Source organism: Pituophis catenifer, unplaced genomic scaffold (assembly GCF_029215685.1).
Source record: "Pituophis catenifer annectens isolate HBS135680 unplaced genomic scaffold, rPitCat1.0.hap2 SCAF_6, whole genome shotgun sequence".
NCBI classification, from domain to species: domain Eukaryota; kingdom Metazoa; phylum Chordata; class Lepidosauria; order Squamata; family Colubridae; genus Pituophis; species Pituophis catenifer.
The window spans coordinates 3,787,221-3,810,619 of record NW_027256886.1 but is presented as its reverse complement, the minus strand read 5'-3'; the positions used below and the strand labels follow the sequence as shown (position 1 = coordinate 3,810,619).

At 40.5% G+C, this 23,399-nt stretch overlaps 1 protein-coding gene across 1 annotated transcript in view; it reads left to right on the top strand.

Moving 5' to 3' along the window:
* The first annotated feature begins 6,636 nt into the window (after positions 1-6,636).
* Positions 6,637-23,399, top strand: part of LOC139318809 (cytochrome P450 2J2-like) — a 92,210-nt gene continuing 75,447 nt past the window's right edge. The window contains exon 1 of the mRNA XM_070946429.1: positions 6,637-6,807. Within this exon, the coding sequence (XP_070802530.1) occupies positions 6,637-6,807 (171 nt within the window). The remainder of the gene's footprint in view (positions 6,808-23,399) is intronic.

The window sequence follows — 23,399 nt, the reverse complement described above, 5'->3', positions numbered from 1 at the left end:
TACTATAGACAAGATAGAATTTAGAGGTAAGGAGATTTATCAACAAAATTTAATTAAAAAGGCTTTTTTGGATTTCTATACAAAGTTATATGCTAAAGACTCAATTCAAGATGTTGATATTGATAGATATTTAAAGATAGATATTCCTGAATTAACGCTGGAACAGAGAGAAAGATTGAACCAGCCAATAACTTCTGAGGAAATTGCTGGGGAAATTAAACAATTAAAAATAGGTAAGGCTCCGGGAACAGATGGATTAACAGCTGTTTATTACAAACATTTACAATCTGAAATGTTAGAACCACTTAAAACTCTATTTAATAAAATACAGGTAGTGGGAGGAGTACCACCCTCTTGGAAAACAGCTTTTGTCTCACTAATTCCAAAGGAGGATCAAAACTGTATTAAACCTGAGAATTTTAGGCCAATTTCACTTTTGAATACCGACTATAAGATTTTTGCTAAGATATTAGCTAATAGATTAATGCCAGTTATGCAACAAGTAATTCATAATGATCAATCAGGGTTCATAAAAGGGAGACAAATGAAATATAATGTTAGACAAATTGTAAACTTACTGGAATATTTGGAAAAAAATAACCAAGTCCCTGCAGCGTTTATATTTTTGGATGCAGAGAAGGCATTTGATCGTTTGAACTGGCAATTTTTGTTCAAAATAATAGAGAAAATGCATTTTGGGGAGTATTTTACACAATCAATTAGAACGATATACCAGCAGCAAACAGCACAAATAATAGTTAATGGAGGTCTAACAGAGGTTTTTAGAATCGAGAAAGGAACAAGGCAGGGGTGTCCTCTGTCCCCATTGTTATTTATCTTGACTTTGGAAGTGCTACTGAATAAGATACATGACTCAGAAAAATTGAAGGGTATTGTAATCAGACATCAAGATTATAGATTAAGAGCATTTGCAGATGACTTGGTTGTTACTTTATCTCAACCCATAGAGTCGATTCCATATATATTGGATTTAATTGATCAATATGGGAAAGTATCAGGATTTAAAATCAATTCATATAAGACAAAGATGATAACCAAAAACATGTCTGTACTTGAAAGAGATGAACTAGGAAGAATAACGGGGTTTGAAATAGTTAAAAAGGTTAAATATTTAGGAGTGTATATAGCAGCTTCAAATACAAAATTATACAAAAATAACTATGAAGATCTCTGGCACAAGGTACAGAAGGATATGGAGAATTGGAAAAAATTACAGCTGTCTTTATTGGGAAGAATTGCAGCAATTAAAATGAATGTGTTACCCAGATTTTTATTCTTGTTCCAAATGATACCAGTGCTTAAGAAAGATGAAAATTTGAGAGAATGGCAGAAAGGTGTTAATATTTTTATTTGGGCTGGGAAAAAACCCAGAATAAAGATGAAAATTATACAAGATACACGTGAAAGGGGGGGTCTTAAAATGCCTAATTTAAGATTATATTATGAAGCAGCGGTCTTATCACAAATTAGTGATTGGTTTAATTTAACTGAGGGGAGAATGTTGAATCTGGAAGGTTATGATTTACTATATGGATGGCATGCCTATTTGTTATATGATAAAAAAGTGGATAAAGTATTTAAGGCCCATATACTTAGAAATGCTTTGTTGAGGGTTTGGAAAAAATATCAATACAAGTTAAATTATAAGATACCTGTATGGGCAAATCCTAGACATGCAATAGAAAATATAAGTATAGAACAAAAACAGGAGGTGATTACTTATAAAGAGCTTCTTGTTATGGAAAGAGGTGTATTATATTTGAAATCTTTAGATACATTGAGAGAAGAAGGTATAATTTACACATGGTTTCAGTATGGTCAGCTTCAAGCTAGATGGAAGGAAGATCAAAAAACTGGCTTTGTGCAAAATGAGGAAAATTTGGTAAAAGAAATTAGAGATCAAAAACAAATGCATATCAAAAGGTTGTATAATGCCTTATTGGAAATAGATTCTGAGACAGAACTGGTTAAAGATTGCATGATTAAATGGGCACAAAATTTTCAAGAGCCAGTGATGATGGAGACTTGGGAAAAGATTTGGATTAGAAATGTGAAATTTACACAAGCACAAAATTTAAGAGAAAACTTTTATAAAATGTTTTATAGATGGCACTTAGATCCCAAAAAACTATCATGTATGTATCCTAATGTGCAAGCTAAATGTTGGAGATGTGATTGTGATGATGCAACTTATTATCATATATGGTGGACTTGTAAAAAAATCAAAGCATTCTGGATAAAGATTTGGTGGGTGATGCAGAATATTTTTTAAAAAAGATTGAAATTTACTCCGCACTTGTTCCTACTGGGTAAAACTACGGACTGTACAGTTGCAGAGACTAAACTGATCCTGAACTTAATAACAGCAGCAAGATTGTTGATAGCACAACATTGGAAGAAGGACTTTTTGCCTACTATTGATGCTTGGATACTGAAAGTAACTAATTTAGCTGAATTGGCTAAAATTTCAGCATACTTGAAGGATCAAACACAAGAAAGATATATACAGGACTGGAGAAGATGGATTGATTATATTCAAAATAAGTATCAGACTAAAAAATATCAAATAGCTTATGAATGAATCTTTAATTGTATAAGCGCTACATGAGTGATTTTAGAAGTATTATATCCAAGAAGCAGGATTTTATCTATGGGGGGGGGGGGTTAAGAATTTTTTTTTAGAGGGTGTTAGTTTAATGGATAATTAAGCAATTTAGTTTATTGTTAAAACTTAACTGAAATACCTTGTGTTCTGCTCTGGGAAGTCAGGGAGGGGGAGGGGGGTTGGGTGGGAGGGTTGTGGGAATTTTTTTTTCTCTAATAAAACTTTTTCAATTAAAAAAAAAGGGGGGTATGTATGTCCAATGTCTTTAGTGACTCCACAAATATACAATTTTTGTTTTCATGAAATCTCCCATATCTTACCACTAGTTTTAGTGGTAAGATGGTGGTTAGCTTTTGGATCTAGTTGTTCAAAATGAGCTCTAGAAAAAGTTCTCCTGAGATGTGTATGGACATCCTCAGCCATCCAGGTCATGGTTGTCCCAAAGTTGCTTTTTCAAAAGGCAACTGGACTTTGTTTTTCCTTGAAGAAGTTTCGTTTCTCATCTAAGAAGCTTCTACAATTCTGATTTATATTCCTTCCAGTCATCTGGTTGTTAGCACTCTCTGTGAGAGTCATTGAGGCCAGTTGGAGGTTCATCTACACCCACAAGATCACCTGAACAGTGTAAGTTGGTGTAGAACCTTTCTTGGAATTGCTGATAGGACTGTGTTGTCAACAGGAGGCCACCTGAACAACCCTCTCTCAACAGAGGGGAAAGGATATGACATCATCACCGACCTTCCCATTGTTATCTTCTCTTTCCCTCATCCCAACCTTCTCCCTGAATTTCCAGGCGATTCTCCCACCCGGTTTGCCCCATTCAGCAGCTGGCTTTTGTGGCCCATCAGCTGCCAGCAGAGCTAGCAGCAGAGTCAGGTGAGAAGGTGGTGGAGGGGAAGCCTGGGCCAACTTCGGAGCCTTTGGAAGGCTCTGATGAGGAAGCAGAATCAGAGGCAAATACAGAGCCGGAAACTTCTTTCCCCCTGTCCGTCCCCCCCAGGTGGAGAGGCAGCTGTCTTCGGGGCCTGAACTGAGTGAGCGGGAGGAACAGATGGGGCCCATCCCAGATGCACGTATGCATAGAGGTGAGAGAAAAGGAGAGCAACAGAAGGCAATAAGCCAGCTGTCAGGGAAAAGAAGACGTAGATGCTAGTCAGTCCTTCCCTGGTTGGGAAATAAATAGTAGCGGTTTGGGAGTGGCCTGTTCTCACAGACAACCTTCATTTTCCAGTATACATCAATCAAGTCAGATTCTTTTGCCAGAACCAGGTGTGTTGGGACTAATTGCTCTGTATCTGAGTGCCAATTGAGTCTCCCTGCTGGGACACAATATAGCAATAGCAATAGCACTTATAAACCACTTCATAGTGCAGGAACCTCACACAGCCCCAAAAAGCCCAAAAAACACACACACAACACAACACAACACAACACAACACAACACAACTGGATCACCCACAATGTAAAAGCAGCTGTGCTAGCCCCAAAATGGCCCCTGCAACAAACAGGAACCTCACACAGCCACAAAAAGCCCAAAAAACCAACTTTCACACTTTATACACACACAACACAACTGGCTCACCCACAATGTAAAAGCAGCTGTGCTAGACCTGAAATGGCCCTGCAACAAACAGGAAACTCACACAGCCACAAAAAGCCGAAAAAACCAACTTTCACACTTTACATACACAAAATTCCACATACAGCTTTGTGAGATTTTGTGTGTTTGTGTAGTTAGAGTGAAACACTACAGAAACACACTAAATCTCAGAAAGCTGCACAAATATTATTTTATTTTATTTTATTTTTATTTTTATATAAAAGCAGCTAAATTTAAAACTTCCTAAACTTTAAATGGCTAGGTCTAAAAAAAGAACAACTAAAAAAAACCCAACTATTTTTTTTAAAGCTCCCAAAGGGGGGAAAAACTTACCCAATTGAAGGGACAAGGCAGGTAGGCAGGCAGATAGAGCTGCTCACCGATGAGCTTGATTGCAGGCAGGGAGATTCAGTTGCTTGCTGATGCAATGGATTGCAGGGATTACAGCAAGCAAAGCAGGCCACACGTTGCAACCAGCAGCTCAGGATTCAGTCCGAAGAGCGAAGGTAAGCAAGATGGAGGCTGGGGGGAAGGGATTTTTGCTACCGGTTCTCCGAACTGCCCGCTGCCATCGCTAGCTACTCGTCCGAGCCGGTCCGAACCGGGAGCATTTCATCCCTGAAACTGCCCCTTTATTGCTCCAAATTTCCCCAAATGCTCCCACATTTCTGGCACGTCCCAGAGCAAAGTGATCACACACACACACAAACACACACACACACACACACACACACACACACACACACACACAAACACACCTCAAGCAGCCTCTAGCTGCAAATAGTCCAGCCCAACATTGTAAGCACCATGGCTGTAAAGCAAGAAATCCAGCAGAGCAAGTCCAGGAGTCCAGGAAGCAAAGGAGCAAGGTAAGGAATTCAGAAATCCAGAAAGAATGCAAGGAATCTTAAGTCTCAGTCCCCAGGTATGCCTTGTGAAGAGGGGTGGGATGCTCTCTTCCTGAGTAGTCAGGCCAGTCTGCGCCGTTTTTGCCTTCTCTCTACTCTCCCTGCTTGAGGATCAGGAGGGTCCTTACTCATTGCCTGAGCTCTGTCTCTCATGTTCACTGATTAGCCTCTCTTGGTCATCCTGCCCCCCTTCCTCCCTGCCTACAAACCGTCCCAATCCTGAAAGGCTCTGGCCTGAGTGGGCCTGCTCCTCCCCATTTTCCTCCCAAGCCAACGAAGCTGCCGCCTCGAACTTCATCAGCTCCAGTTCAGGCTCGTCTTCCTCTACCGATTCAGGCTCCAACAGGGGCATGACACTCTAGCACGCAGGTGTCAAACTCATGGCATCACGTTGCCATCATGTGACATTTTGCAACATTTTCTCCCTTCATGGAGCTGGGTAGGGCATATCCTGCACGTGATGCATCCAGCCCATGGCTTGCCAGTTTGACACCTCTGGTCTAGCAAGAATCATTTCCAGATGAGGCCATGGGTTAATTATCTGGGATGGTGGCACCATTTTTAGGTAAGCATTGCTAACCTTCTATAATTCACTACCTATAATTTAATACTTGGATTAAAGACAGATTTCAATGAATAACACTTGCTGCAATGTCTATTACAACAGCTCCAAATTATTAGGTTTAAGGCTTCCCATGTTTTGTTGCAAAAGGGTAATCAAGTCCATAGATTCAAAGATGGTTCTCCATATGATGCCCTGATGAAGATGTTTCCTTATTTGCAGGGCAAGATGCATGAGGTTTTTTTTCATGATAATGTCCTAATGCATGAGTGTATGCATGAGTCTAAATCAGGGGCGAAATCTACTTACTTTCCTTACTGGTTTGGAAGTGCATGCACCACATCACATGCCGTACGGACCCTCTGTGCATGTGCAAACCTTTCTGTGCATACACAGAGGGTAAAAAACACGTTACTTCTTGGTTAAAGCTAGGAAGTAACGCCTCGCACCACCATCGCTACCAGTTTTCCAAACCACCTTCCACAATCGCTACCGGATCGCTCAACTCAGTCCCAACCGGGAGCATTTCACCCCTGGTCTAAATACTGGAGTAAATAATATCTCTGTGATGCAAAAGATTCTACTTTTCATTCTGATAGAAGTCATGGACCTGTGGTACACCATGATTTTGAAATAATTCCATTGTAATATCACGTTGGGGAAAAAATAGATTACACAACCCTTGATTTTTTTTAAAAAAAAAATCTTCCTCTGTTATTTGCATGTCACACGCACATGAAGCAAACTCATTAACACAAATTAATGTGATAATATCTTGTTGACAAAGTACCAGCACCAATTAGTGCTTTAAAAGACATGTTGCTATTATTTTCTCAAGAATGAAATATATAAAAGAGGAAGATAAAAAGCTAACAGATAAAAGGAGACAATCACCTTCAGATCAACCAGAAAGTCTCAAATATAAAGTTCCAGCAGGAAAATGATGGCGATGGGGATAATTTTGTTTGTTTTGCTGCTTGCTCTGCTGATTCTCTTCTTCCTGAAACAACTTTGGTCCCGAAGACATTTGCCTCCTGGTCCTTTGGCTCTGCCACTCGTTGGGACCTTGTGGGCTGGTGGGATTTTGCTTCGTGAAGATTATTTCCTTAAGGTACTTCATTCTAAATAATCATGCTATAATATGCAAAATAATTCCCAATGGTTTTTTTGTACCATAATTATAAACAAATGTATTAAAATTAATAAAATATTCCTGCATGATAAGGAATGTAATTAATCAAGTGATAATGGTGACACTGGATTAAATTATTTAATATATTTTAAACTGCTTTTAAATTTCTGTATTCTATGTTTTTTATCTTTGGCTGTTCACCACCCTGAGTCTTTCGGGAGAAGGGCGGTATATAAATTTAAATATAAATAAAATAAATAAATAAATAAATAAATAAACTAGTTTTCTCATCATGCCAGAATTTTTGAGACAAGACCTTCTCACCAGCATTTCACAGAGCAGGATATGAAATAACAGGGTGGAATTTTTAGAAGGCAAATTCTAATTCAGTCTTTATTATCAAACCTTTATTAATGGAATGAATTCACCAGAGAGAGGGGTGGTTTTCCCTTCACCATGCTCAAATGAGACATTCCTCTGTTGAAGATTCTTTATAAAGTATTCCTGCAATGGAGAACTTTCTGGATATGAGTTATGGAGAGCAATGCCTGCTTTAGATAACGTAGTTTACTCGAGAAAGAAGCAATAGAACAGATGTCTGTACAGAGATTTCATATCCGCTTGGGTACATAATTTTACAAATTTTACTAGCTCTCCATTTTTGGCACGTTCCCCAGCATCAAAGCTCTTAGCAATATAAGATACGTTATGTCAAGACTCCGACTAACAAACTAAAGCAAATCAGAATTCTGACATTTGGCTCCTTCTCAAATATCTTCTTTAATGAGTACATCATATTGGCACAGCTTCAATGGAAAACAAATCTAAATCTTTCCCATGGTTTCAATATAATTAAACCCCATCCCCAAATTTCACAGTTCTCGTTATCCAAGTGGATTAATTGGTGGACTCTTCCGGGAGTCTTCCACTCATACCCTTCTTTGACACTCACCCTGTAGTATGCCTTCCTCAGGTCTAGCTTGGTGAAGATCTTCCCTTTTGCTAGATGGGCCAGCATGTCTTTCATTAGGGGGAGTTTTCCATGCACATACTATTTATCTCCCTAACATCCACGCACAGTCTCATCATCCCATCTTTTTTCCCCTTGAACAGTGTCATGAGTGTTTCCAGTATTGCTGTGGCTACTTGCCTACTCACAAACAGTATGGTTTTAATCAAGCCATCTCCTGTTTGAAATTACCTGCAAGCCTTCCCCGCCCTAGTTAATTGCAGGTTAACTCCCCATATAAGCAAGAACCTTTTCGCTTGCTACTTGGGCCTAGACTCCGGTTTAGGCCTAAATGCACAGCTCCTGCAGGCAGGGCTGGATTTAGATGAAAAGAGGCCCTAGGCTATTCCACTTATGAGGCCCTTTTACCTATAGTGCAAGTGTAATTTTAATTTTGCTAACAATTTGAATGTAGGCCCCTCTTGATCTTGAGGCCCTAGGCTGAAGCCTAGTTAGCCTATAGGAAAATCCGGCCCTGCCTGCAGGAAGCTAAGTGCAAATGCCGCATTTGCACCTGATGTCTGCGACCAATTCGGCGCACGTCACGAGTGGGATATATCCATCCATGATGACATTGACATCCAGGATGGTTCCAGAGGCTGCCTCAACTCAAGATAGGGATTTGGGAGCGCGTCCGAAAATTCCTAGAGATGAGCACCAGAGAGAACCCTCGAGCTTTTGTAATCAAACCAGGATGAGCTTTGCATCCGCACAACGTGAAGTTTTAATCCCTCCCATTGGGGAGGAACGACTGTCAGAATGCCAGATGGAAGACACTGTGCTGTGTGCTTCCATTCCAATGCCTTATTGCCCGTTCCAGGACGGACCACACCCTGAACACCAATTAATGTCTGTTTCCATGTTTAATAATGTACAGATTCTTCCTTCTAATTTTAAAAGTTTAAGTGTGGGTGGAGGAAATTTTAAGGAATGGGTTAAGAGTATTCAAGTAATCTTAATGAAAGAGAATGTTTTATCGTTGTTGTTAAAACCCCCACCTAGACCATGGTCCTTAGAAGTTGATCTTTTACATCATAAGGCCTTTTGTATTTTATTGATGTTCATTGACCCTGCACTATATCCCAGTATATCTTGTAACCTGACCGTAACAGAAGTCTGGGTAAAACTGCATAAGTTATTTTGTTCAAAAAGCTCCCATGTTACAAACAGAGTTTATAGGGAGTTCTATTCCGCAAGGTTGAAGGCGGGAGTAGATATTAATGAACACTTATGTGAGTTAAACAGGTTAAGGCAGGAATTGATGTTGAGGGGGGAAACAGTGTCTGAACAAACCCTCATTACTGTTATACTCAATTCCCTTGATCCTAGCTGGGATAATTTTATATCGCAACTGGATAATGTTGATTGTAATAACTTATCTTTAGAAGTGTTATCTGGCAGACTGATTGCAGAAGATAACTTGCAAAAATGCAGAGTGGCTTTTCGCAAAACGGAAAAACCTTTAAGAAAGCCCGATAGTTCAGATAGAGCATATACTATCGGAGAATGCTTCAATTGTGGTTCAAGAGAACATTATAGAAGGGACTGCCCACAAAATGTGAATGCTAGGGCATGCTCAAGGACACCTTCTGATAATAAATGTAAAAGGAGGCCATTACCTCCTGGCAGAAAGCCAAGTGGAGATGTTCCTAACCACAAAAGGGGTAAAAAGCCAAATAGAGGCAACAAAGGGAACAATCCCAGGTTTAATGATAGTTCTGTAGGTATAGTGGAAACTACTGAGTCAGAGCTTACAAGGGAACAGCGAGAGCAACTATGGTTAATGGACAGTGGGGCCAGTAACCATGTTGTGAGTGACCAAAGGTTGTTTGTTAATATGAGAAGGCATCAATCCATGGTCAAAGTTGCAGACGGTAAAAAGGTGAATGTTGTTGGCATTGGAGATGTTTATATTCCTGGGATAGGAGAAATTAATGGAGCATTGTATATACCTGAGATAGACCATAATTTGCTAAGCCTAATGAGGATATGTGAGAACCCTAGAATGGAGATTCTGTTCTCAGGAGGAACAGCTGTGATCAAAAACAACTGTGTGATTGGGGAGGTTTTGAAGATAGGTGGTTTGCCTTATTATTCCCCCAATACGAATGCTGAAACCTGCAGTGATAGCAATTATACTATTTCATTTCGTAGCAACAATGAATCGCAGTTAGAACTAGGTGATGTGGATCAAGACTTTCACCAGAGGAAGCCTTGCAACGATAAATGCAGAGCTAATAAAAATTTTATAAGTTTTAATTTAGAGTCAGATAGTAGGGAACCTGAAAATGCTAATGCAATTGCTATAGGTGAGCCGCTGCACAATGAATGTGCTCACTTGATGCATCACAGGCTAGGTCATGTGAGTTTCCCTATAGTGAAAAAGGTAACCGAACACTCAAGGGGAACCAAGATCAATGATTGTAACACATTTCTAGATTGTTCAATTTGTAGGAGTACAAAGTCGAAAGTGAAATCTGCGCCCAAGAGGTCCCAGAGGTACTCAAAACACCCGTTTCAGCTCATCCACATGGATTTGGTGGGTCCATTCGCACCTTCCGTTGGTAAGAGACGGTACTTCCTTACCATAGTAGACGACCATAGCAGATTTGGATTTGTTTTTCCCCTAATGTCCAAGATTGAAACGTTGACTAGGTTCAAAGAATTTTGTAACTTGGTCCAGAACCAGCACCAGGTCAGAGTTAAGAAGATCTTAATTGACAGGGGGACTGAATGTAATTCCAGGCAGTTCTCCAGCTGGTTGAGGAGTAAGGGCATAGTCCACTTACGCACCGCGCCTTACTCTAAGTTTCAAAATGGCATCGTAAAACAGCGCAGCGATGTATTACAAACAATGATGCGGTGCGCCCTAGAGGATACCGCATTAAATTTCGCGTACTGGGTAGAGGCTGTTAGGTACGCGAATTACACCCTGAACCGTGTGTGGTCTAGCGTGGTGCAGAAGACTCCATACGAGGTGTTATATGGCTGTAAGCCTAGCTTGGCACACCTCCACGTTTTCAGAGTGATGGATGATGTTCATGTCCCGAAGGAGCTCAGGAGAAAGGGAGACCAAATCTTTGTTAAACTGAGATTCGTTGGTTACGAGCAGGGCTCCAAGGCATTTAGGTTTGCCTACCCTAACGGGAAATTAATGATATCAAGGTCTGCCACCTTTCACGAAGGGGCCAATTGGAGTAAGATCCATGCCAATGAGATTCTTACTCAGAACCCTTCCCGTAGTTGTTGTAGACGAACGGAGGATGTATCGGAGAACCTATCCGATGATAGGGATGCATCTGGTTCTGGGGAGCGTGTATCCCAGGCACCCTTGAAAGGCATATTAAAGCGTAAGATGGGGGTAGCCAGGAAGGATAGGCACCCAGCTTCTGAGATGCATAGCGAGAGTCACGAGGTAGATGAGTCATCAGATGACTTTGATGTCAGTGACACTCCTAAAGGCAGACCAGTTAGGGCTACCAGAGGCAATAAGCCTAAGAGGTACGACGACTTTGTTTTCTCAGTCGACCAGGTTTTGGCCACCCCTCAGAGATATGAGGATGTGTTGGCCTTACCTGACCATGAACGACAGAAGTGGTTGGCCGCCATGGATACAGAATTAGACAGCCTGAAAAGGCTGGACGTATTCATGCCAACAAGATTGCCCAAGGACAAGAGGGTGATCGGCACCAGGTGGCTTTTCAAGCAAAAGCCTATTGAAGGTGGGGGCTTTATCTATAAAGCGAGACTAGTAGCGCAGGGATTCTCGCAGAGATTCCCTGATGATTATGAGGACACCTTCTCGCCCATGGTGCACCCTGAGAGCGTGAGAACAGCTCTCACTATCGCTACCATGCGAGCCGAACATGTATATCAGTTCGACATTCAGACCGCGTACCTGCACGCCCAGTTAGACAAAGAGATGTACATTAAGATTCCTCAGGGAGTAAGCCATGTGTGGTTGTTGAACAAAAGCCTATATGGCTTGAAACAATCTGGTAAGAGATGGTATGAGTGTCTCACTAAAAGCCTAAAAGAGATGGGCTTTTTACCATCGTCAGCTGACGAGTGTGTTTTTGTCAAGGAAGATTAGGGTATTAAGGAAACGGTACTGTTGTACGTTGATGATATCCTATATATTTGCAAATCAGAGAACAGGCATAAGAAGTTCTCTGAGGACCTAAGTAAGAGTTTTGCCTTAAAACCATTAGGTCACATTAGCAAATTTCTAGGGGTGCAATTCGTAAAAACCAAGAAGGGGTTTCAGCTCTCTCAGGAAGACAAGATTTTGGAATTGCTTAAAAACTGTAGCATGGTAGAGGCGAAGCGATGCGATACCCCTATGGCAACAGACTTCCTTAAGAGTATGTACACTCAGAGCACGGAGTTTGAAGACAAGACCCTTTACAAATCCGTGATTGGGTCGTTGTTGTACATTGCAAATTGGACTAGACCGGACAACAGTCTAAGTGTGAATGTGTTATCTAGACATTCAGAACATCCCACACAGTATCATTGGAATGGAATCAAACGACTCCTGAGATATTTAAAAGGTACTGTGAACTATTCGTTGTTATTGGAACCAGAAGCAACTAGAGAGTTAAGATTGAGTTGTTTTTCGGATGCCTATTGGGCAGGGGATGTTAGATCTAGAAAAAGTACCTCGGGGTACATTGTATACCTAAATAGTAGCCCCGTATATTGGTATGCTGGGAAGCAGAAGTTAATTGCAACTTCCACAGCGGAAGCTGAGTATGTCAGTTTATCCAAAGCTTCCAATAACCTAGTTTGGTTCGACGATCTCTTGGTAAGCTTATGGAGGCAGGCCATACATCCTATAAAAGTCTATGAGGACAACATGGCTGCCATTAACATATCGGAAGCCGATGCTGTAGGCCAGAGATCGCGCCATATTGATATCAAAAACAAATATGTGAGGCAATTGGTGAAAACAGGTTTCATTAAGACTGTATACTGTGAAACCAAGGAACAGGTAGCGGACGTGTTTACCAAACCGCTGCCCCGTGACCAACACCTCTATCTTCTGGGTAAAATGTCGATGGCTATGTGAATGTACTTACCATTGATGTGTACATGTACCCAATGTAGAATGTACATTTGTTAACGAGTCAAATAGCCACAGAGAAGGGGATTGTCACGAGTGTTTCCAGGATTGCTGTGGCTACTTGCCTACTCACAAACAGTATGGTTTCAATCAAGCCATCTCCTGTTTGCAATTACCTGCAAGCCTTCCCCGCCCTAGTTAATTGCAGGTTAACTACCCATATAAGCAAGGACCTTTTCGCTTGCTACTTGGGCCTAGACTCCGGTTTAGGCCTAAATGCACAGCTCCTGCAGGAAGCTAAGTGCAAATGCCGCAGATGGGAGAAGAATGCAGATAAGGACTCCAGACGCCGTTGCAGAGAAACTCCCATGGATGCTTGCCTTTTGCTGTTTTGTAGCACGCAAGCTACCATCAGGACTGCTGTTGCTGGACCTTCTTCCTCCCACAAGCTTCAAGCAATGTTTGCAGTTTGAACTGTTTTTATTTCAGGTGACTTCTAGCTGTGGAGTTTGTGCTGCCCCCCTTCTACTGCCTCGATGATGTATCGACGCCGAAGCTGCTTTTTGTCATGTTAGCTTATATTTCTTGTGAACTGTTTCGGTATTGTGGAGAGGAATCTAGGGAGATGGCCTTGCTTCACATAACCAAGATAAGACTTTGTTTTTAATGTGCTTTCTTAAAGACATAGTGCTTTTTAAACATTTTAAAGTAAATTATATTTTTACACAAGACTGCTCTGTCAGATTTATTTCAGTCCTAGTGCGTTTGCTCATGAGCTGGTTCCAGGTCCGGGGGACCCCTCAACCCCATTTCCTAACAAACAGTACAGGAATGGCCACCCAGGATTTTGCCAGCTGGATGAAGCTTCTGACTAGGTTTTTATCAATCTACTCCCTTAGCTTCTTCATTTCCTTTGGGGTCATGGAGTACATTTTTGGTTTAGGGAGCTTGGTAGGATCTCAATCACATAGTCGGTGGGGCAGTGTGTGTGTGTGTGTGTGTGTGTGTGTGTAGCAAATCACATTCTTTCTTGCTGAACATCCCTGCTAGGTCTTGGTATTCTTTGGGGATTAGCTGGGTTCCTGGTGGTTGCTCTGAAGTGGCTTTAAGGAGCTTGTTTCCACCCGGTGCTGTACAGCTCCTCCCTTCTGGATGTCTTGAGGATGGAGAGGGCCTCTTCCTAGCCTCATATTTCTCTCTCCCTCTTCCCACCAGATCTTTGGCCCCCACTTGTCTAGCCAGGACAGTCCCAGAATCACTGCCTTTGTCATCGTTGGGACTATTACAAATTGGATGATCTCCCAATGTTGGCCCATCTCTAGCTGCACTGGCTCAGTGAGGTTTGCTTGAACTTCATGGCTCACGGCAGTGTCCTCGCTCTGATCCCTAGCTTCAGCACTGTCAATAGGCTAATTAGGCACCTGGTACAGCCTGGTGTTATTACTTCTCCATTTTTGGCACATTCCCCAGCATCAAAACTCTTAGCAATATAAAATATGTTATGTCAAAACTTCGACTAACAAACTCAAGCAAATCAGAACTCTGAGACTTGGCTCCTTCTTTTGAATATAGACAGATAGTCACTTGGAACACAACACACCAGATATCACAGTTGTCAAAACTGAAATGTACAATTTATTGATATCGCAGTACCAGGAGATGCCAGAGTCGGAAAAAAAAAGAACTGGAAAAGATCATGAAATATCGTGACCTGGCCATCAAAACTACATGGCTATGGATGAAACATGTAACAGTGATACCCATTATCATTGGGGCACTTGGTACCATGTCCAAGAATTTTGCAAAATACATAAAGAAGTTGCAGCTTCCTGCTGTAGTGCCAGCAGAACTGCAAAAGACTGTGCTACTTGGAACAACATACATCTTAAGAAGATACTTGGTTGATACCTAGGATGTTGGCAGCAACCTGTATCAATCATCAGAGCCAGTCAATGATATCTGTGGTACATTTTTAAAAGTTCAGTTGGCTGAGTTTATTTATTTATTTATTTATTTTATTAAATTTCTATACCGCCCTTCTCCCGAAGGACTCAGGGTGGTGAACAGCCAAAAGATAAAACACAGAGATACAAAATTTAAAATAGATTAAAACAGATTAAACAATTTGGCTAAATTTTAAAATATCCCATAATTAAACAAATTAAAATTAGTGTTTAAAATTTAAATTTTAAAATTTTAAAAGGGAGAAGATTTAGGCCAGGCCTGCTTGATGAAATAAAAACGTTTTAAGCATGCGACGGAAGGTGCGCAGATCCGGGATTCTCCATATCTCCGGGGGGAGCTCGTTCCAGATCGTAGGTGCCCCCACAGAGAAGGCTCTCCCCCTAGGGGCCGCCAGTCAACATTGTTTGGCCGACGGCACCCGGAGGAGCCCCTCTCTATGGGAGCGTACTGGCCGGTGGGAGGCTATTGGTGGTAGCAGGCGGTCCCGTAGATAACCAGGTCCTAAGCCATGGAGCGCTTTAAAGGTGGTAACCAGAACCTTGAAGAGCACTCGGAAGACCACCAGGAGCCAGTGCAGCTCGCTCAGGAGAGGTGTTACATGGGAGCTCCACATTGCTCCCATAACCACCCGCGCGGCCGCACTCTGCGCCAGTTGGAGCCTCCGAGTGCACTTCAAGGGGAGCCCCATGTAGAGAGCGTTACAATAGTCCAGACGAGAGGTGACGAGGGCATGAGTGACCATGTGTAGGGAGTCCCGATCTGGAAAGGGACGCAACTGGCGGATCAGGCGAACCTGATGAAAAATCCTCCTGGTCACGGCCGTCAAGTGCTCTTCTAGAGACAGCCGTGAATCCAGGAGGACGCCCAAGTTGTGAGCCCTTTCCGTGGGGGCCAATGATTCGCCCCCAATAGTCAGCGATGGCACCAGCTGACTATATCGGGACATCGGAAACCACAGCCACTCAGTCTTGGATGGGTTGAGCCTGAGCCTGTTCCTGTTTCATGTTTAATGAATAAAAGTTTATAACAACAACAACAACAACTCAGGATGTAGTAGCAGGATGTATGATTGAGTACTGTAGAATTATTCTGGGATGGTAGACCAGACATCAGATTCTATCCTCAATGAAGCACCAAAAGGCTTTTGCATAAACTAATGCATCTCCAAGCAAAAGTTATGCAGAGGGGGAAAAAAACGGGAGAAATAAATAGTTTATGAGCTGAGAATGTTATTTATGACTGTCTTCCAAACATGTACATTCTTAGAGAAATGATTCAGTTGGATAGAGACAAAACTCATTCCCTTTTTCTTCTTGGACTAAGACGGGTCGGCAACCTTAAACACTCAAAGAACCACAAAGGTTCTAACCGGAAGCCCCCGTTCAATTCTGGAGCCGACCGGAAGTCCAGTTCCCACATCATAGTTTTCTCCTAGCACGGCATCCTTTTTCCTCTGCTGACCGGAAGTCTGGTTCTCCTACCATAGAGTCTCTTCCTAGCACGGCATCCTTTTTCCTCTACCTGTCCTAACCGAAAGCCCTATCAATTGTGGAGCCAACCAGCAACAGGGAGCCGCAGCAGAGGGATGAAAGAGCCACATGCGGCTCCAGAGTCGCAGGTTGCTGACCCCTGGACTACAAGATGCTAGAGAACAGTTTACCATATTAGTAATCTGATAATCATATGCTATGTGTGGCAAAATCATGCTGGTAATAGTTCTTATTACTCAGTACTTATTTTGGCATGCTAGAATGACAAACATACAACAGATAATTCAGTTGGAAAGAGAAAAGGCTCATTCCCATTCTCTTTTTGGTAGGAGGGTGGCCAATGAACAGTTTACCATATTAGTGATATGAAAAGTGTTTGCTATGCATTGTAGAATGATGCTGATAATATTCACTATCATTTAGAATCTGCTTCTAGACTCAAGAATGACTCTGGGTAGTTTACAAATAAAAGCCATGCAGTCATGTAAAGGGGTCATAGATAATAAAATGAAAAACAGGAGTAAATCAAATCAAAACTTGTTACGTTTGCAGCCACTTGTCACATTTACAAACGAGACATACAAACTGTACAAATTTCAAAGAGAAAAAGGGTATAAAAAAGACATACTGGCACAGTAAAATTTGCTTGCTTGCTTGTAAGGAACGCTTGAGCTGAGTCATATTCACTCCTTGCCTTCCTTCAAGAAAGAATCCTGCTTTCCGGAAGCTGGCCTTCCGAAATTCCTTTCAGTGTCTGCACAGGTATTTTCCCAGCTGGGAACGAACCAAGAATTTTCTTCCAATGATCCTAACTGAATTGCATGGGAATCTTCAGATCCTGCTTCCGTTGTCCTGCAATCCCTTCCTTTCAATAATTTATTTATTTATTTATTTTTAAATTTGTATACCGCTCTTCTCCCTGAGGACTCAGGGAGGTGAACAGCCAAGTAAAAACATAAACTACAAACATTAAAATGCAATTAAAAAGATATATATAAATTTGGCCCCATGATTAAAAACAATAACAGACAATTAAAAATATTTTAAAAGTGTTAGGCCAGCCCAGCTTGCTGGAAAAAGAAGGTTTTAAGGGCACGGCGGAAGGCACCGAGGTCTTGGATTCTCCTTATCTCTGGGGGCAGCTGATTCCAGAGGGTAGGTGCCCCCACAGAGAAGGCCCTCCCCCTGAGGGTCACCAGCCTACATTGTTTGGCTGATGGCATGCCGAGGAGGCCCTCTCTGTGGGAGCGCACAGGTCAATGGGAGGCCGTCGGTAGCAGCATAAAAGGTTAATAATAAAAGGTTCCTTTTGAAATGCTAATTGTTTCAAGAGTTCTACTTTCTTGAAACAGAGAGGAGAGGCAGGCCTTACAAATTCTAAAGAACAAAGAATTGCATATGGGGAAACGTCTTAGAATTGAGGATTTAGGAAACACTGTAGTTGGGTGTGTTAGCTGTAAAGAACCTGTTTTATTTGATTGCGACTTTTCTCAAATTTGATTCACTTGGCAGCATGTAAAACGATATGGAAAGATATACTCCATGTGGGCTGGACCTCACCTTTTAGTCGTGATGTCTGGATTCAAAACTGTGAAAGAAGGAATGACCAACTTCCCAGAAGAATTCTCTAATCGACCAGAGGATCCTTTCTTGACTGCTTTCGGGAAAGGAATGGGTAAGTGCAGTGGTGAAATCCAGTAGGTTCTGACAGGTTCTGGAGAACCGGTAGTGGAAATTTTGAGTAGTTCGGAGAACCAGCAAATACTACCTTTGGCTTGCCCCAGATAAATCTTAGACATAGAAGATTACTATTGTTGGAGGGACATGATCTTCAGCTGGGATGGCACGCTTTTCTGTGGTATGGAGAGAACAAAATACATAGATATTTCCAAAGAAGTTATGTAAGAAATGCTCTATTTCTAGTTTGGGAAAAAGCTAGGGCAAAAAAATTACATGAAAATACCAGTCTGGCGGACTTCCTGTTGGCACCGCAGGCTCCGTGGACGGTCATTTATGACCGCCAGCCCTGCGTCTCCATAAAAGCCGCTTTGACAACGCAAATCAGCTGTCAAACGGCTGAAAAAACTCTCCTTCGGGAAAAGAAGGAGAGGAGAGCCCGTGGGCGAGAGGAGAGCCCCCCGAAAGCCCTCTGGATCATTTCCAGAGGCTTGGAGGGTGAGAGCTCCTCAGGCAGCCCACCAAGAAGCTCCGGAGCCAGGACGACCCTGCAAAAGCGGGGCGAGAAGCCGCGATCCGATCCTGCTTTTAAAACGTGAGTTTGATTGATCCCAAGTGCAGGCAGAGCAGAAAACAAGAGAACAAGCCTTAAAAATACAGAGCTTAACTCCAAAGTTACTTTGTTTCAATCTGAATCTTGAGCTGAAGGCGGAAGATGGCGTCTTTGTCAGGGCTTTGAAAGTGAAAGCCTGGTTGAAAAACATGAAATTAACCATGGCCTCCTCATATAAAGAAAACATATATAAAATGGTCTACCGGTGGCATCTCCCCCCGGCGAGATTAGCTAAAATGTTTCCCGGGACATCTGCCTGCTGTTGGAAGTGCGGTCACAGTAATGGAACCTATTTTCACCAATGGTGGACCTGCCCGCAGGCGGTTAAATATTGGAAAAAAATACGGCAATGGATTTTGGAAATTACACAGATTAATTTGGAATTAAGACCTGAGATTTTCCTATTGGGGGCAAAACCTTTGAATGTTAAATCAGATATATGGTTCTTGTTGATTCACATTATCACTGCAGCAAGATTAGCATATGCGCAGGAGTGGAAAAATCAATACTTACCGATAGATTTGAAAATAATATATAAAATTAATGAATGTGCGGAATCAGATAGATTAACTAGATTGATCAATGGTAAAAAAGATTCAGAATTTTATAACAGTTGGAAAGTATGGTACGATTGGGTCCAGAAAAGGTGGGATAGAATAGATATATGATGTATATATATGATGGCAAATATGTATGTATAAAGGAATGACTTTATACTTATGGACAATGTAATCATATTATACCATGGTGGCAGGATTGTATATTTTATTTGTGTATTGGTGTATAGAATATATGAATAAAAATTATATTATAAAAAAAAAGAAAGAAAGAAAGAAAGTGAAAGCCTGAAACGAAAGTGCTTGAGAACTTTGCGCTGGGAGAGTGGATTAGCTGCCTATTAACTGCTGGGAACTAAGACTGCGGAGGGAAGAGAACAAAGGGAAAAAAAACTACTTTGTCTGGCAATTTAGAGACTATAATTTAACATCCTTAAAGACTTTGTTGCTTTTAAAGAAAAGAGGGGGGGGGAGGAAAAAAAATGGCTTCTAGACAAGTGAAACCAGGACTTGTTAAAGGAGGGGGAGGCTCCCCAGTTGTGTCAGTGGTGACACAGAAAGCACAACCTCCAGCTGACTCACAGAGCCAGACCCAGAGTCAAAACGTAGCACTTAATGATTTTAAGGAAGCTATGACAGAAGCCATGAATAATCAAGCAACAACAATGAGAGAAGCAATGAACAATTTAACATTACTTGTTGAAGGGAAATTTAAGAAAATAAAGGAAGACATAGGTTCGATCAAGGGAGCAGTTGCAAAGGAGCATGATAAAATAAGAGATGACATTGTTTTTGCTGTATCAGGACTCTCAAATCTTGTTATCCAGCTTGATGGGAAAGTTAAAGAAATTAATGAAGCCAATTTAAATCTGGAGAGCAAAATGGGTGATGTCATGACCAGAACAGAGAAAGTGGATGATGAATTGGTAATGTTACAATACAGGTCTATGGAGTTTGCTCTGAGTTGAGAGAGAATTTTTATAAAATGTTTTATAGATGGCACTTACATCCTAAGAAATTATCATGTATGTACTCGAATTTGCAAGCTAAATGTTGGAGATGTGAATGTAATGACGCAACCTATTATCATATATGGTGGACTTGTAAGAAAATCAAGGCATTTTGGATAAAAATTTGGTGGGTGATGCAGAACATTTTGAAAAGAAGGTTGAAATTTACTCCTCAATTGTTTCTATTGGGTATAATTACGGACTGTACAGTTTCAGAGACTAAATTGATTTTGAACTTAATATCAGCAGCTAGGCTGCTGGTAGCTCAATATTGGAAGAAGGACTCTTTGCCTACTATTGAAGAGTGGATATTGAAAGTAACAAACCTAGCAGAAATGGTGAAAATCTCGGCGTACTTGAAGGACCACACGCAAGAAAGATACATATCGGAATGGAGAAGATGGATTGATTATATTCAAAATAAGTATCAGACAAGAAAATATCAAATAGCTTATGAATGAATGTTAGTATTAGAAGTATTTGGTTATCTGTAGTGGAGTTAAGGTTTTGGTGGGGGATGCAGTACTTTGAGGATAAGTAGATTAATCTAGTTTATGTTTGATTAAATGAAATACCTTGTATTTTGCTCTGGGAAGTCGGGGGGGAGGGTGGGATGAAGGGGGGAAAGGGTGGGGGGAATGGGGGGGAATTTTTTTTTGTATTACCTTTTTGTAAAACTTTTCAATAAAAAAAAAAAAACTAAAAACAAAATACCAGTCTGGCTTTCAACAGTGGAAGCACTGATACACCCAAATGTTGTAAACTTGGAAAAAATTGTGACGTATAAAGATATTTTAAATGAGAAAGGGGAATTAAAAACTAAACGGGAATTACAAAACCAAGGAGTGAACCTTGCATGGTGGCCTCATTTGCAAATACAATCGAGAGATGAGAAAGATGTAAAAACATATGGTCAGATCAGATACTATTAGGAATGTATGAAAAGTTAATAAAGAAAATATATAGCTATTTATTAAGCTTTAAAATGGAAGATGAACAAGTGAAAGAAACAATGATAGTATGGGCAAATTTTTTTGGATATACTATAGAACTAGATAAATGGCAGAAACTTTGGGATAGAAATTATAAATTGACAATGGCAACCACTTACAAGGAAAACCTGTATAAAATATTTTATAGGTGGCATTTACCACTGGCAAGGCTAGCAAAGACGTTTAAAGATATGTCTGCCAAACATTGGAAATACAACCAGATACCAGGTTCATACTATCATATGTGGTAGACATGTCCAAAAGCAAAAAAATTTGGCTGAAAATACATACAGGGTTAGAGAAAATGATAAAACAACATATAATCTAAAGCCAGAAATATTTTTGTTAGGTATATTGCCAGAAAATTATGATAAAGAGAATGTATATTTAATATTGCATGTTTTGACAGCAGTGAGAATTATATTTTTGCACAATACTGGAAAAATGAGGAAACTACAGATGAACATATGTTAAAAATATACTAGACTATGCAGAAATGGATAGGTTAACATTAAAGATAAAGGATAAAGAAGATACAGAATACTTTTTAACTTGGGATTTGTTTTATCAACGGTTAGACAATAAAGGTAGAAATTAGAAACTGGAAGAATACTATTATATACAACTAAATAATATTATTGTTACTAGAATAATGTTTATATAAAATAATCCAGAGAATACACTGTTTACTAAATACTTATATATATTAAGAAAAATGTGTGTCTATGTATATGTACATTCATATATATGAAATTGTATGTAAATAACATTCACACTATAATAATTATAACTGCTGGTAAGATTATTCATAGTATGGGGAAAATGAGGCATAGTAAAGAAAATGATTTATAGGCATGAAATAAGCAAAAAAATATTATTTAATTAACTTTGCAATGTAACAAGAATTAACCCAGAGGTAGTTTCAGAAAACACTTAAAGATAAACAGGATCAGACTACAATTAACATAGAGAGGCACACCAAAATATCTCCTTCCTGGCTTCCTGACAGGATTAACCCGTAGGTTAAGCCTGTCAGGAATTACAAAAACAAAAAGCTGTTGGAAGGAGATTTCTTCCAGCAGCCGGTTGGCTAAACTGCTCAGAAAGTTAACAGACGGTTCTCCTGAACTGGTGCGAAGCGGCTAAATCCCACCACTGGGTTAAACCCTCACAGGGTAAATTATCTATTTTTTTTTTTTAATGATGAACAATCTAGCATTAATAGACTCATGGAAATATAAAAATGGAGATTGTAGAGACTATACCTTCTTCTCTGAAAAATACAAATCCTTTTCAAGAATTGATATGGATATCTAAAAATCTTGCAAATAGAATTTTAAAAATGGATACTCTGCCTAAATCTTTCGCAGATCGTAATCTGGTGCTTTTGGTTTTAACAGGAAAGAGCTTGAGTTTTAGATGGAGACTAAATGAAGCTATTTTGCAGAAGGAAAGGATTGTAAAAGATTATAAAAAGAAATTGCAGAAATACTTTGAGAATAATTTGGAAAAAGGGACAAGTCTAAGGGATGCTAGTAAAGCAGTGATGAGAGGCTATTTCATACAGCACAATCGTTTAGAAAAGAGAAAAAAATCCCAGGAAAAGATGCAACGGATACTGGAAGATATTAGGCAGAAAGAAATTCAGTTGCAAAAGACACCTATAGATCAGGGATGGGTTCTACTTACCTTTACTACCGGTTCGCAACAGGATCGCACGTGTATGCTCGCTTTGCTCATGCACGTACCTTGCTTCTGCATATGCGCAGATCGCTTCTGATGATGTCAGGGTCAGTGGGCGGAGCCTCCCACCAGTTTTACTACCGGTTCTATAGAACCGGCCTGAGGGGGCAACCCACCACTGCTATAGTGTTTACCTAATTTATCACAAACCCAGAAACAACTCATGAATGACCCGATAACAGTTTTTGAGATATCAGAAACTATTTAGAAAATGAAGCCCCAGGCCCAGATGGTCTTAAAAGTTAATATTATAAGTACTTTGGGGATGAACTTCTTTAACCACAGAAAGATACAATGAATGGTATATTACAGGGAGGAAATACACCCCAGAATTGGAAAGAAGCTAATATTGTGTTGCTCTCAAAGGAGGGTCGAGTTGTTACAAAAACAAACAATTAAAGACCGATTTTAGTATTAAACAATGACTATAAACTTTTTGCCACTATTTTG